The sequence below is a fragment of the Gymnoscopelus braueri genome (genome assembly GCF_963280865.1).
Source record: "Gymnoscopelus braueri genome assembly, chromosome: 13".
Classification (NCBI taxonomy): Eukaryota; Metazoa; Chordata; class Actinopteri; order Myctophiformes; family Myctophidae; genus Gymnoscopelus; species Gymnoscopelus braueri.
In genome coordinates, this window is record NC_137615.1 from 20901177 (window position 1) to 20915582 (window position 14406).

The following is a 14406-nucleotide window of genomic DNA, read 5'->3' on the forward strand; positions in this document are numbered from 1 at the left end:
CCCGGAAGCAAAGATTTGAGTTAAAAATGTATATAGTATATATTCAAAGACATTTTTTCACATTTTTTTCAAAAATAGACAAAGAAAACTAAAGTGACACAGCGGCGTTCCCGGATTGAATGGGTCAACTCCCCACACACACACTTTAACATAGCGATACACTTGCATCCTGCAACGCATTGGGCGTCGGTCTCACCTCTTCAGGTGGAAGCGCAGGTACTTGAGCACGGCGGGCCCCGGTACGAAGGTGCAGCTCATGCACGTGAGGAGCTGCCAGTAGCGCAGGTGCGCGGCCGTGTGTGGGGCGGGCGTGCAGCTGGTCTGCTTCACCAGCTGACAGTAGACCTCGTCCCGGAGCGGCCGCAGGTCCAGGCACGTCTGCAGCACACCTTGGATGATGGGGACGGGCACCCGCGCAGACTCCAGCTGCTGCAGGCAGTTGAAGAGCCTCACGGCCTCCTCGCGCACCGTGCCGTAGCCCTTCCCGCTGTGGTCTGAGGGGACGGGACGGGATGGAATCATCACCAAAATATCACCGCATTTCTCTTGATTATCTCTGTACGTCACTCAATAAAACATAAAAAAATAATATTAATAATAATATAAACATTTTCCTATTCAGTTTAGCAGTATATTTGTACTGCATTATATTTAGTTTAGTATGACTATTTTGACTAATTTTATTTTTATTTTTGTCCACATTGTGTGTGTGTTTGTTTAAGGCATTTTATTGCTTAACTCTGAGGCAGTTTTCTGATGGAAAAAAAGCTCATAGCGCTGCACTCGGTGCCACGCTATGAGCTTGTATATCTGCTATGTTTGAATAGCCAAAGTATAAAATAATGGTTTAGGTGGTTACACAGATGCGTTCCCGGTTTTAATGGGTTAATACAGGATGGACATTTTGCTGACTTTGCTGGGGAACCCAGTGATGCTTATTGCTACGGATACAATGACCCGCGGGGCATTCAGAACAATTCCTCATCAAACAAACACGGATTGATTACTTCCTGTTCCGCGTTTGACTCAGAAGAACAGTGCCGCTATGAACAGAAAAAGTCCATTCTATGCTTTTACCATTTCTATGCGGAAAGACAGGACAGCTAGCGCGCCTCGATTGTTCTTCCTGGCCGAGCCACCACGGCGCCCTGTCAGGCACCACTCCTCATAAACTTGACATGAGAGTATGTGACGTGGTTCAGATGGAGTACTTACATGTGTGCTCCAGGCTGCCGTAGGGGAAGGGGAGCAGAGGAGCATAAAGAGGGCTCTGGGTGTACTTTAAGATGGGGTTGTGCTGGTAGACGTGTTCCACCACTTCAGGGTTGAACTTGTTGTCCTGAAAGGAGACACGAGGGAAGAATGGTAGAAATAACATCAACAGAAGAGAGGGAGAAAAAAAACAGAAACTGTCGAAACGCCTTTAAGATGTCTCAAGCCCCGCCTGAGCAAAGAGTGACTGAGCAGGCTAGCTTGCGCGCACGCGTGTGCGTGTGTGTTTGTGTGTGCACACCAGGGGGTGAGTCGGGTCAACTTCGAGCAGGATCGCGCACTGGCAACTTTCAAAGAAGCGGGAAGGTCAAGTGATGACCCAACAAAGCACACCAGCATGACTGACACATTATATTTTACGCGCCGGTGTCAAAGAGTTTAGTGTGCACGTGTATGTTATGTGCTTGTGTTTGTGTGTGCTGCTCCACTGCACCGCTCCTGTGGGTATACGTACAACTCCCTGCAGATGCCTTCGGGGCTGCAAAGACTGCTTCTACAATCTACACTACTGGCCTCCAGCACCTGTTAGCCATTAGTAATGTTGCCACTGCTCTCACCACCCCTCTCCCCCCCCATCCCCACGCCCCCCCCCCACCTTCCTCCTCTCTGGCTAAAACACAAGCATTGGTTCCCCCTCCTTTGTGGGACAAAGTTGACACATTCTTCTGAAGTGTTTGGTGCACGCTGGTGACAGATCGGCGTGTCTGTTTGAACCGCAGGGAATGGAGACGTGCTGCTCTGTGGGCCACGTGGAGCCAGGCAAAAACACAACACCACACCGTGGGATGTGGGTGTAGCCGGTGTACACACGCATTACTTACAATTACTACAATAGAACGTTTTCATGTCAAGGACCCCCAAATCGATCAACTTTATTTATTTTTTAAATGAATCCAAATTGTTCACAATGTTCACGCTTTTTTTAATATTACGAAAATAGTCTATCGACACTTTCACATACAATATACAGTAGCAGGTATCAACATTGTAGACAGGCAGTGCAATTCTTAGTCCTAAAGCGCCGTCTCCATACCATGTCTACAATGTCACATGCATGTTCAGATAGTGTACAAACTCATTTGGGCAGCGGATGGGAGATAAAACTGGCACTTAACCCCTTTCTCTCGCCTTCCTTCCTACTTCTCTAATCTTCACGTATGGCCACGGATCTCTGGATCATGGGTGGCAAAAGCTGCAATCTCTGCTCTCTCTCCTGCGTGTGTGACAGAGACACGCATCCACACTCAAAAGATAAGCGGGCAGTCCTTTACACAAAGTCCCACTCTCTCTTCTCTCTCTCATTGTTCTGCCCCAGTTATCCTTTGTTCTAATCTCACACTGATGAGGGAAAAGTCCTAGGCTATGTTAAGTAAAGCCTTATTTATACTTAGGTACATGCCGGTGAAAATTGCAACGCAATGTGAGCTTGTAGATCGCCCTTTTTTGGTGCGCAACACAGTGTGTGCAACCAAGAAAAAATCAGGGAAAGGTGTGCATGAGGTGTGCGTGTGAGACAGAGATACAGTCAGACAGAGGCAGAAAGGAAGCGACAGTGAGACTTTGTGGAGAAAACGCAGAGAGCGTGACCGAGGAGCGTTTTGAACGGGGGCCCCTCTCTTCCCCTTCGTGGCACACAGCGCACGGGGGCAGACGGAGACAGGCAGATTAAACACTCCGTTTGAGATTAGAGACTCTCGCTGGGAGATTATGGAGCCTGGAGGCCAAGCAGAGGAGTGCTTATCTGGCCCTGCTGGTTTGAGGCCCTGCTACTGATCTGCCAAAATGCCCCCTCTCTCCACCCCAGAGGCAGAGTGATGGAAGACAAGTCATCAGTCTGCTCAATGGCATTCCTTCACACCGTGTGCGCTAGCAACCCCTGCTCTAAAAATATGGTGATCCCTTGTCACCAAACTGACATAGCATTGACAGTGTGATCATACATCCAGCAAAAACCTATTGCACATTTATATCCTCGCTGTCAGGCAGAAAAGCCTTGAATCTCCGTATCATCTTATTATGTTTTTGTTTTGTAAACGAATGGCCTATTTTATACTTTATCATGTGATAGTGTTTCACAAAAGTAGCAAGAATAGCAGATCTGCAAGCTCACAGCACGTTGCGATGCATTGTGAGCTTGTAGATCTGCTATTTTTTCACGTATTGTCAATTATTTTGACATTTTCGCCTAGGTTGCCAGGTTCAAATCGGTTAATATTTAACCAATGAAAAGTATTAACAAAGACAATGTGAAATATTTTTGACATGTCCACCCAACAGCAATGATATAATACACATAGGCCTAGTCAGATCAGTACATGGGCTACAGCTACTTTCAATTCTAAAGTCTGGCCTTGGAGAAGGAGAGAGAATAGGGGAGAGACAGCAAATCGTCCGCCTGGCCTGGGAGTGGAACTGGGGACTTGTCAGGATCAGAGCCTACTGTATATGGTACGCGCCCTAACCACTCAGCTTTCAGCCCCCACTGTTGCAGATTTTTAAGCAAAATGTTGGAGTCAGGTAAAGGGGATACTTGGATTCAGAAATCAAGGAAAGGGGGGACTGAGGCCAAAAAGGCTTGAGAACCACTGGCAGTAATTTATGAAAAAACATAAAAAGATGATATATAGAGATACAAGGTTTCTGCGTGACAACAACGATATGTGCCTGTCCGTTAATGCAAAGCACACCCTGGTACCAGGAGTACATGGACTTTGTTTGACACAACTACCATTGTTGACTTTCAAAGGTGCGTATCCGTTTAGCCAAGGGACTTCATAGCCACAGAAACTTCATGTTGATACAGCATCAAGATAAATTCAACTGTACAAGCTGTGGCGATATGGAGCAACTAAAGCCTCCCAGCGAGCTGAAAAGGACGGGTTGATAATTGGAAGACAGAGAAAAGCCTGATGTAGTTGCGGCACATGCATCCCCGTATAGGCTATTTTCAATAAAAGATTGTCCCCAAAAGGTTTTTTACACTTGCTTCATGTGTAAATGTTTTTGCCAATAATGGAATTAAAGTGATAAATAGCGATGGAAGCGCTACAGTTATAAAATAATGACTCCATGCTTTTTATCAGTGTTGTAAATAAATACATTCCTTTACTCGACCAACAAGTGAAAAAGCACTAAATTCATGGTTATTGTAGAGTGGAGAGTATTTCAAAAGTGCTCTTAAAATTCAGTTACCAACCAAACCCAGATATTTATGATGGCAATGGGATGGTCATGTCCGTTTTCTGGGTTGTTTTCTTTTATGGTCAAATCACACATTCTCTCACACACATACACATACTAAGTCATTTCTTGGCTAGCAATGTGTTCTGTACCTGAAAATGAGCTGCTACTTAAAATAGCCCAGGGCAGGTTTAGCAGTTCAACTGCAGTTATTATGGGCCCCAGTACAGTGGAATAACATGAGGTAACCCAACAGACAAAGACGTGGTACACAGAGGAAACTTTGGACTCCCGGCCATGTGCCCCGTGTGGTTTCCATGGTTATAGAGTGGGGTGGGGGGCGTTAACTAGAACTGTTGCCTGTGTTTTGTGACCCTTGCAATGGGGCAGTTTGGCAGCAGCCGTGTGTGAGTGTGTGTGCATGAGAGAAAGAGAGAAGATCTCACGCACCTCGATGTCTCGGATCAGGAGCTGTGTCGGTGTCTCCACTGGGGCTTTGGTATCGACGACTTTCTGGATGGCACAGGCCCAGTGCACAGCCTCATTGAAGTGCTTGGTGTACAGCCTGTAGCAGTGCTTACGCCCATACACCGTGATGCTCCAGTAACCTGTGAGAGACAGACACAAAATAAACCCATGAATATCGTAAATCCTAATGATAAGTAGGTCTGGAGTGGCTTATTGTCTGTATCAGCAGATAACACGCGGGAGTCTGTCCCCGGTACAATGCGCTAGAGACCCCTGCGAGATGAATTGTTGAGGTGGAGCGCCACACCTACCATCAGCTCCCTCACTCGTATTTACCGCACGACTTACCGCACCCAAGCCGTGCTACTCATACGCTGAGTTGGCAGTGCCCGGGATCTAACCCATGACCTTGTGGTCTAAAGGCGAGAGCTCTACCGACTCTCTACCCAGACACAAATTCCTAATGAGGTTACAAATATAAAAAAAGTTTAAATGAGCTAGATTGTGAGGTCATCCTGAAAAACAGATGCACGTGGAGAAAAACAAACCTGCATGTAGACTTGGTTTGGTGGAGAATGACTCACGACTGTGCGATTTTAAGGTAAACAGGGAACCCTGTCCCAGTGGTATGGTCTTGACACCCACCATTGTCTGGCATGACTCCCCTTTCCCCCGCGACTTCCTCTCTAAGTTTCACTGAAGGGCAAAGTTCAACCAGGGAGGAGCCTCAGACCACGCCAAAACCAAACAAGAAAAGTCATTCGACAGATGAGTTAGGACACAAGTGTTAAAGCCCCTCGGTGAGTCTACCCTCGGACGACCTGCAATAAAAGTAAGGAAAAGTCACGCTTCCCCCTTGTGCAGAGGAAGTATTAGACATACCCCAGGCAGCCAGGACAGATCTGCAGCCCCGACCGTTATTATCAGCCTTTCCTGCTACGTGACTTGGCACCAATGCTGTCTTTGTTTAGCTTCTTGGTTAAGTTCAAATGCAAAGTGAGGCTGCAGAGTGTTTGGGGTTGAGATACAGCCATGGTGGTCAAGCCACCAACCCATTCCAAATCCATTTAGCACTCTGTCAAAACTGGGCCGCTAAAGGACAGCGAGGTTAAGAATGCAACCCTGGAAGGGAACTAATATTCCACGGTAACCCCGAGACATATTGAGAGGAAGTAAGTACGTTTCATGCCATTCGTCTGTGACAGATTTCTTGGTGGTTTAAAGAGGAACACACGTGTTCAGTGGTGAAATGGCCCATGAAAGCCTGTGACAAAGCCACTGTTGAAAGTACACTCCTCCTATCCAGGAAAGTCCCCGGGCATATTGAGTTAGTAAGTGCTATGTTTGGGTTTGGGGTTTGTATTTGGGGACATTTTAAATGGTTTGGCTGAAGACAGCGCGACATAATCCCTTCCCCTGACTGATAGACAGACAGACAGACAGACGGACAGACAGACAGGCATAGAGAGAGGCCAGTAATAGAGAGACACAAAGAGCCAGTCATTCCCATGTCTTTGCCCATACACAACAATATACTTTAATCTTTGTTCTCTCTCTCTCTGTCTCTTGTTCCTCTCATCTCCCAAGATGGAAAGGGAGATGGTCATGCTGATTATTCCAAATGTGAGGTTTCCAGACCAACCTTAAGCCACATTCTGGACCGAAAGCGACTGGGGCTTCCCCAAACTTAGTCAGAGTTACAGTGCTCACGGGAAGGGAAAGGGGATTTGCTTGTGGTCATCGCAAGCCAACAACCTCACGAAAAAGAAACTGAGATACTTCCCTGGGCCATTTCAAATTGTTTGAACCCCCAACACCGCATGAATATAGGAAACTAACTTCGGCCTTCCTGGAATCTAAACAGAGATTACGGGCAATGATGAGTGGGCGTGAATCGATCATGTCAGATTGCTGAAGTGTGTACTGTATGTGTCTCGCTCACCCGTCTCTTTGTAGGTTTGTTTGTCTGGCCAGATGACAGAGCAGAGGTTGGTGAGAACCAGGGTACCAAGTCTGCGGGCTCCTTTCTCTGGTCCAGTGTAGTAGTCCAGAGAATCCTGGGTAAGCGCAAACCAGTAGCGCCGCTGCTTGATCCAGCTGCCACGCACCTCCCTAAATAGCCATCCTATGAAAACAACACAAACACACACACGGATCAATCAATCAAATGATCTCAAAATGCCATTGTAGCGACTTGGCTAACAATGACTGAAGGCTTAAGTTGCACATTAGCTGGAAATATTATTTTGTTTATAAATAAGGATTTTTTTTTAAGCTACAGTATGTCTGGTTAGGTTGAATCTACATCAGCAGGATAATAGAATCAAGTGAAATGTCTATCACAGAAAAGTAAAAGTAAAAGAAAAGTAAAAAGTCTCTAAATTAACTTGATGTTGCATTAAATCATGTGACAACCCCCACCCATATGGAAATGAACTGACATCTAGGGAAGGAGGGATACAGTGGAAATGCAACATGTAGCTCAGAATCTACTAACTACAGTATGTCTGAACTAAGAGTAATTCCTATTGCATGTAATTGTCCATAACGTCGGTTGGTGTTAGTAGTGGAGTTAATTAGACTGGGCTAAACATAAATCACATAAGACCTTAATTATCTCTATAACATGGGAGCAAGTTAAAAATACTGTCAGCTAATGGCATATATATCAAGGCAAAAACATTAAGGCCTGCACGCAACCAGCGTAATTACCACTTTAGAGGTTGAGAGAGCGAGAGAGAGAGAGAGAGAGAGAAAGAGAGAGAAATACAGATATAGAAAGAGAGAGGTTGCAAGAAATCATTTTTATTAGCTCTCAGAGGGATAAGAGAGACCGACTTAGTACAGTATCTCTGATGCCTGTTCCCACAGTACTTCCATAGCCCCAGTAAGACATATATGGCCTCCCACGGCCTTATTCAGCATACTGTAGCTCTTGCTGAGCTCGCAAGGGCCCTAGGGGGTAAAACTGCAACACCCTCCTTCCACCCTTCAGCTTCAAGTGTTTGCCAAATTTGTTCCTAATAAATATTTAATCACACACAAGATAAATAAAGCAATTTTGGCAGCACTCTGGCCAGACATCGCCCAGAGGGCAAGAGAGGGGTATGAGGAGAGGAAGTGGGGTTGGATGATGAAGTATAAAAGGGGGAGTGGAGCCCAATCCTGGGGAAAGGGTCAGAGTTCAGCCTGAGGACTGACGGAGAGGCTAGCAGAGGCCACCTGGGCCTAGAGAGCCAGGCTGGGGGTGTGGGTGGGTGCAGGACAGCGTTATACACTGGCAGCTCTCCAGTAGTGGAGGGTTATGTGTGCCTGTGAGTGTGCAGTAGTGTTGATTTTGACAGCAAATTTTGATTCAGTTTTAGTCATATTTTAGTCATCATCTGAGATGTTTCACTGTTAGTCTAGTTTTAGTTGACTAAATATCATAAGATTACAGTCGACTAAATCTACATTTGATTTAGTCGACTAAATTTATTTTGGCGGTGCCTTGATGGCGTCGTAATGGCTGATTTTACACTTGGTTGCATGCTGAAAATAGCCGATCTACAAGCTCACAACGCGTTGCACTGCGACGCGTTCTGAGCTTGGAGATCGGCTATTTTCAGAGCGCAACACCTGAGCGCAACCAATCATAAAATGAGTTGTCTTTTAGTCCTACTGGATCTTTTCTCCACTAGTCCCTCCCTAACATGTTAGTCTAGGTTTCATTTGTTGACGAAATTGTCAATATATTTAGTCTTAGTTTTAGTCATCATAGCTTAGTTTATATTTAGTTTTCGTCAGTGAAAAAGGTAGTCGACGAACATTTTGTCGTCATAGTTTTAGTCGACGAAATCAACACTGGTGTACAGTCCACATTGCAAACATGCATAGTTCTATGCATACTCGTGCGCTGCTGTGCAGGAGCAAATCAGACCATGCACCATGGGCTACCTACCCCTCTGACGCCACGCCTGCATCACGGCTTCCTGTGTGGTTAGCAAGCTGCGTGCCACCTGTCAGCCAGTGCTCATTTTCCCAACATCCCTCTTCCTCGGCCCCCTCTTTCTTTCCCCGATTCACTTTCATCTCACAATTTCTCTCCTATTTGCCACCCCCCCAATTCTTTCTTTCTTTCTTTTTTTTTTTGGCCTCAAAGTGGTTTTCTCAGGCAGCTTCACTTGCAAAGCTACAGCCGCCTACGTTCCCTCCCAAATTAAGAACTGGTGTACAGTGTAGTGGACTGGGTTTCCTGTTTGAGAATGCCTCTATATGATATAAGTGGCAGGCTTGAACCCACCATAAACCCACCCAATATAGCCCAGAGCAGAGACCGTGGAGGTACTCAGCACCACATCAGAGGCACGCAACATAAAAAAAACTCCCAACATGAAATGGATAAATAAAACCTATGAGGCACATCAGGCTGTGGGCTTGTTGACAGACTGGCTGTGCAAGAGGGTGGCGGGTGGGGTGGAGGGGGGGGGGGGGGGGGGTAGACAGGCAGGCTGTGAGAGAGACAGGGGCTTGCGAGTGCTACCTCAACACCTCTGTCGCTATAACACAGGATGTCCTGCAGCTGCTCATTTTGGGAGCTTCATGCATAAGGAGATAAGGAAGAGGAGGACGAGAGGGAGAGGGGGGGCCCCAACAGCGGAGTCCAGGGACCCCCTGTGCAACCCCTCCCATGGTCCTCCATCTGGATCCCATCTCTGTGGCCCCGCTAATGTCTCCCCTGGGGGCCACGGCTCACCCTTAATTTGTTTCATTTGTGACCTCTGACCTCCAATGCCCCCCCCCCCCACAAACACAGACTGAGCAAACACTGAGAGGTTCTCTGTCTCTCTGTCCTCTCCTATCTCCTCACTGCCACCTCTGACTTTCTGCCCTCTTTTACCTGATTTATACTTTATACTCCATCGGCATTAACCCATTAAAGACTGAGGCCGATTCTACAAATGCCTTCTAAAATCAGTAGTTCTGAAACTTTATCGTAATTCAAAATTATTAAAGATTTTTCAAAAATGTTAAACAATAGTAGATGTACAAGCTCGCAGCGTGGCACAAAGTGACGTGCTGTGAGCTTGTATGTCTGCTATTAATAGCCAACGCTAAAATCTAAAATGAAACGGATGCTTTCCCGGTTTTAATGGGTTAAATGCTTGTTTAATGGAATTTAATGCGTGCATTATGTCGGTTAATTATCAAGGCACTCAAGGATAACATGAACTATGGCATGACCCCATCAAATTGTGTTCATGGAGAAGATGAAATTGCAGTTTGCAATTTTTTGTACTATACACTTATTATGGATTATTCGTGACAGCGTATGTTGTAAATTGGTCAGCAATAGTGAAACGTCAAATTGAGGTTTCAACTACACATTATACAGTATGTTCTACTATACTGAAACCTCACTAATGCGACCTTTGCATGCAAAAATAAAATAAAAAGAACACTGAGAATGTTTTGATTTGAAAAAAGGCAGAGAAACACATTTTCAAGTCAAACTTTGTCCAGTAAAAGTGGCCAAACAGAACCAGGCAGACACAGCCCAGTAGCCGGAACTGGGAGTATAACTTATTAGAGGCACCAGAGCATCTAGATATGAGACGAGCCGTTCAATTCAACAATGCATCAATAATCATGTCAATACAATAGCAGAGTCAGCATGTATTTCTATAACTGCATCATCGATTCATTGCTATGGTCCCTCTCTCTGCAATGTTGGTGGCCTATTTTACACAACAAGGTGACATTGGTGCCCTTGGTAGCCTCAGGATGTCCCACTGAAAAGCCACACCAAACAAGGGATGGCCTTAATGGAGATGCTTTTGAAAACGCATTCCTGCACAGGAGGGCTCAGTGCAAGGAGAGAAAACAGGGAGGGGGTTTTCTGCTGACATGAAGCAACTGGAATTGCTGTTGCTGTAGCTGAGCGATGGTGTAAGGGAAGAGTACACAGCAAAATCCTGAACCCCATCAGGGTCTCAGGATCTTGCGGTGTAGAAAAAACAAGATGATCATCTCGTTCTGGGCCTTGGGGAAGTCTACGCTGTCCTAGGACGGAATGCGGCCCCCCTATGCCCCTACCACCCCTACCCGCCCAGACAGCAGAACAGGGACAGAGGGCAGGAGGCCAGGGATGGGGAACGTGGGGGCTTTGGGGGGGCAGCTAGCCAAGGATGCATGGTAACTGCTGTCAGAATTAGCCGATCAGACTGCCGCCATCCCAAACAAGATGTAACTTATCCAAGTGCTGGCATTTTACTGCTAAAAATATATATTTTTAAAATCACACAGGAATAGCCTATGAGGTCATTCCTCAAAAGCATTACACACACACGCGATAGGTTTGCCAATGCTGGTTGTCTTCATTACATGGCATGTAAAAAAAAAGTTAAATCAGCTGTGGACCACATGTGGACCACAGGTGTTGGGTATAGTACAGTACAGTAGCACACAGTGAGATCGTGGGACATATACTGTAATCGCTCCAATCTAAATAAACATGAATGAGTTATGCTATAGCTCATAACTACAATGACTGATTGTATCTGTGTCAACCAATCAAAAATACAACAAAACATTGCAGTAAACAGAATGTAATGATACTGAATAATGAGCAGGCTGGCATCATGACTGACCTTTGACCAGTAGCTCAGGGTCTTCCTCCTGGCCCATCTTGTTCTTCTCAATGATCAGACTCTTCATCTCGTCAGGAACTTCTGACACGGTGTGCCTGTGTGTGTGTGTGAGACAGAGAGAGAGAAAGAGACAGAATGTAAATAACCCCCAGGAGCGTCCCGTCCCCCTCAACATGAGCAATCCCTCCCATATGATAGCCAATTGGCCCAGAGACGGGGTGAGTCCCCCCTCTTATGTTTCCGTGCCAACTGCAGAACACCCCTCCAACACCCTCGGTTAGAGATATAGGGGGGGAGGGGGGGCAACTAGAAGAAACTTGAAATGACTCGATATACTTCGTCGCGCACTGTGTCGCTCACCAAAAATAGCCGATCTACAAGCTCACAACGCGTCGCGCTGCGACCCGTTGTGAGCTTGCATATCGGCTATTTTCGGTGAGCAACACCGAAACGCAACAAAGTATAAATCCGGCTGAAGTGCCATGAATATCTCATCTCTTGCGTGTTCCTACTTTCCCTCCCTAGCAGCACGCAAGCGCTCACACACACACATACCACGCCACTGTGGGCAGCTTGTCTCTCTTTTATCACTTTGGCTGGCAGGCCAACCATGGCACTGAAAATAAACGTGACAGGAGCGACGCCGCTCTGACTCCCAGCCAGTCGATTCACACCGGTCAGAGGGAGACGGAGAGTTCAAAAGGTCAGACACACAGACACACACATACAGCCTTGGATACTTAAAACCATAAACCAACATCAAAAACATCTGTAAATCCCAGTGGAAAATGCTGCTCTCTCTCTTGCTCTCTCTCTCTCTAAAGTGCCTCACTGTCACAGCAGCTACAACCACACACACAAAGCCATGGAGAGGCTCTTCAACATCTGGTCAAGCAAGGCTGTGGACAACCTAAGGACGTGTTATCTCTGGCCAAGGCCCATTTCCAGCCCATTACATTGCTTAGAAGGTTTATCTCTTCTCATTTATTTATCTAATTACTCGTTTATTTTCTCCATTTCCTGCGCCTAACAAGCATTGTGAGGTATGGGCGACAAGCCTCCTCCCTCCTTCGCTCTGCTCCTCTGAGAGGAAATGACTTCTACTTGCTAGCCCTCTCTTGCCTCCCGGGATATGTGACCTATAGTTACCGACCGCTTCCACTGGCTGATTCATGCGCTTATTGATCTGATAATTCGGGAGGGCTCCTCCTTACGGAAAGGCAGAAACAATCAATGGGTCCGAATATAGCCCTATCTGCTTTGACTCGGCTTACACTGACTGCCCAAACCATTTCCTCTTCCATGCTCCTTCTGCTCTGACCTTATCTGATCTATACCGTTCTTCATCTAGTTGACTCTTGTGATATCGCTTCTGCATCAATATTGTGTAGAGAGAGAGAGAGAGACTATATGCCTGCATGAACATCATTTACCCTATTGGGGTGTTGTGGTGGCTCACCTGGTAGATCGCATACCGTTAAGGCTCAGGCCTTGCACAGCCGACCCGGGTTTCGAATCCGACCTGAGGCCTGTGGCTTTGCCCTTCCCCATCTCTTTCCTACCATTTCCTGTCTCTCTCCACTTTCATCCCCTCACCTTCACACTCTGTATAAAATTCACTTCTACTTACAGCGATGATTGGTATCAAGTCTAATTTAACCAATTAAACTCTATATATTTAGTTGACCCGAGTGCCCGAGAGGTCTACAATAGGCCCCCTATTTTTTCCCCTCTACACCAAATCTCTTCGCCGAAAATGGACAATGCACAAGCTCACAACACGCTTGTAGATCAGCTATTTTCGCAGAATGTTTGCCCCAGAATAGGGAGGGACGCTAGGGTTCATGTGGTTAAGCGAACGCTCACCCGCAGAGTGAAACTCTATATAGCAGACCCGTCTTTCTGTAGGAGTACAACTGGTACAAGGCATCATCATAAACCCAGGGTGGGAAAGGGAGGGAGAGCGAGAGGGAGGTCAGGGACCTGTCACATTATACTCCGTCTGGCTATATAACTAAGCCTGCCCGCCCGCCTCGGCAGCCAGTCTGACAGAACCCCCAGCCGTCCATGCATTCAAGCATCCCATTTAAAGGCATTAAAATAAACCGAGAAATGTGAGGACGTCTCTTATTTGAGGTTGTTAATAACCCCTGCTTACTTAACCTCGACATGCAAGCTGACAGACAGAGCTGGCCTATATGGAGCCTTCACATGGATAAGTCCAATCCAGTCAGTCCCAGAAAGGGATCTGATCTATAGGAAACTCAGCCACAACTGAAGAATACAGCCTTGTGCACACTGGGAACGACAAGGGTCTTGATATTCAATGCCTAGGATCTTTTTTCTTTTCTTTTTTTGCTTTTGTCTGCATTCGGGCCAGCATCCAAACTTCAGAGGCCAATACGAACCAGTTATGAGACTCCCGAGTTAGTTTTGGCCTTGCTCAAGGGCATAAAAACAATGCTGTCCGTGACTTGAACTGGCAGCCTCATAAAACTGGTACGTTTCATTTTTATAGTCTATTGAGTAGGCTATGTGGTGGTGCGCAAGGCAGTCCGACTTGGAGGAATATTCTCAGAGTTTAAAATCATCCTCTTGGCTCTGCTGCGCAAGCAGATTTCTAAGAAACGCTGGCATGCGGCCATACCGCCAGAACAAACAGGATTCGGGATTTTCACCTCTTAAAATGGTCTGGGCCTAGCCATGGTACCTGAAATACCTTCAAAGTCAGCTCTGGCAGGGTTGATCAGATCTCCTTTGGTCTCATTCAGCCAGGCTCAGTAAAGAGGGTGGGAGAGGGACTGGGGAGGGAGAGGCATGGACCCAAACACCAGTGTTGACCTTTCATAGTACAAAC

The 14406-nt window shown here is 46.4% G+C and overlaps 2 protein-coding genes across 3 annotated transcripts in view; one reads left to right on the top strand and one right to left on the bottom strand.

Annotated features, from left to right (window-relative positions):
* The window catches only part of mlx (MAX dimerization protein MLX), a 63383-nt gene that overhangs the window by 42861 nt on the left and 6116 nt on the right, over positions 1–14406 (top strand). The window lies entirely within an intron of this gene.
* The window catches only part of plekhh3 (pleckstrin homology, MyTH4 and FERM domain containing H3), a 41256-nt gene that overhangs the window by 10998 nt on the left and 15852 nt on the right, over positions 1–14406 (bottom strand). For both annotated transcript variants that reach the window (XM_080446029.1, XM_080446028.1), the window contains exons 3-7: positions 11550–11644; positions 6863–7045; positions 4903–5060; positions 1216–1339; positions 197–494 (exon numbers count right to left, since the gene is read on the bottom strand). In XM_080446029.1, the coding sequence (XP_080302155.1) occupies positions 197–494; positions 1216–1339; positions 4903–5060; positions 6863–7045; positions 11550–11644 (858 nt within the window). The remainder of the gene's footprint in view (positions 1–196; positions 495–1215; positions 1340–4902; positions 5061–6862; positions 7046–11549; positions 11645–14406) is intronic.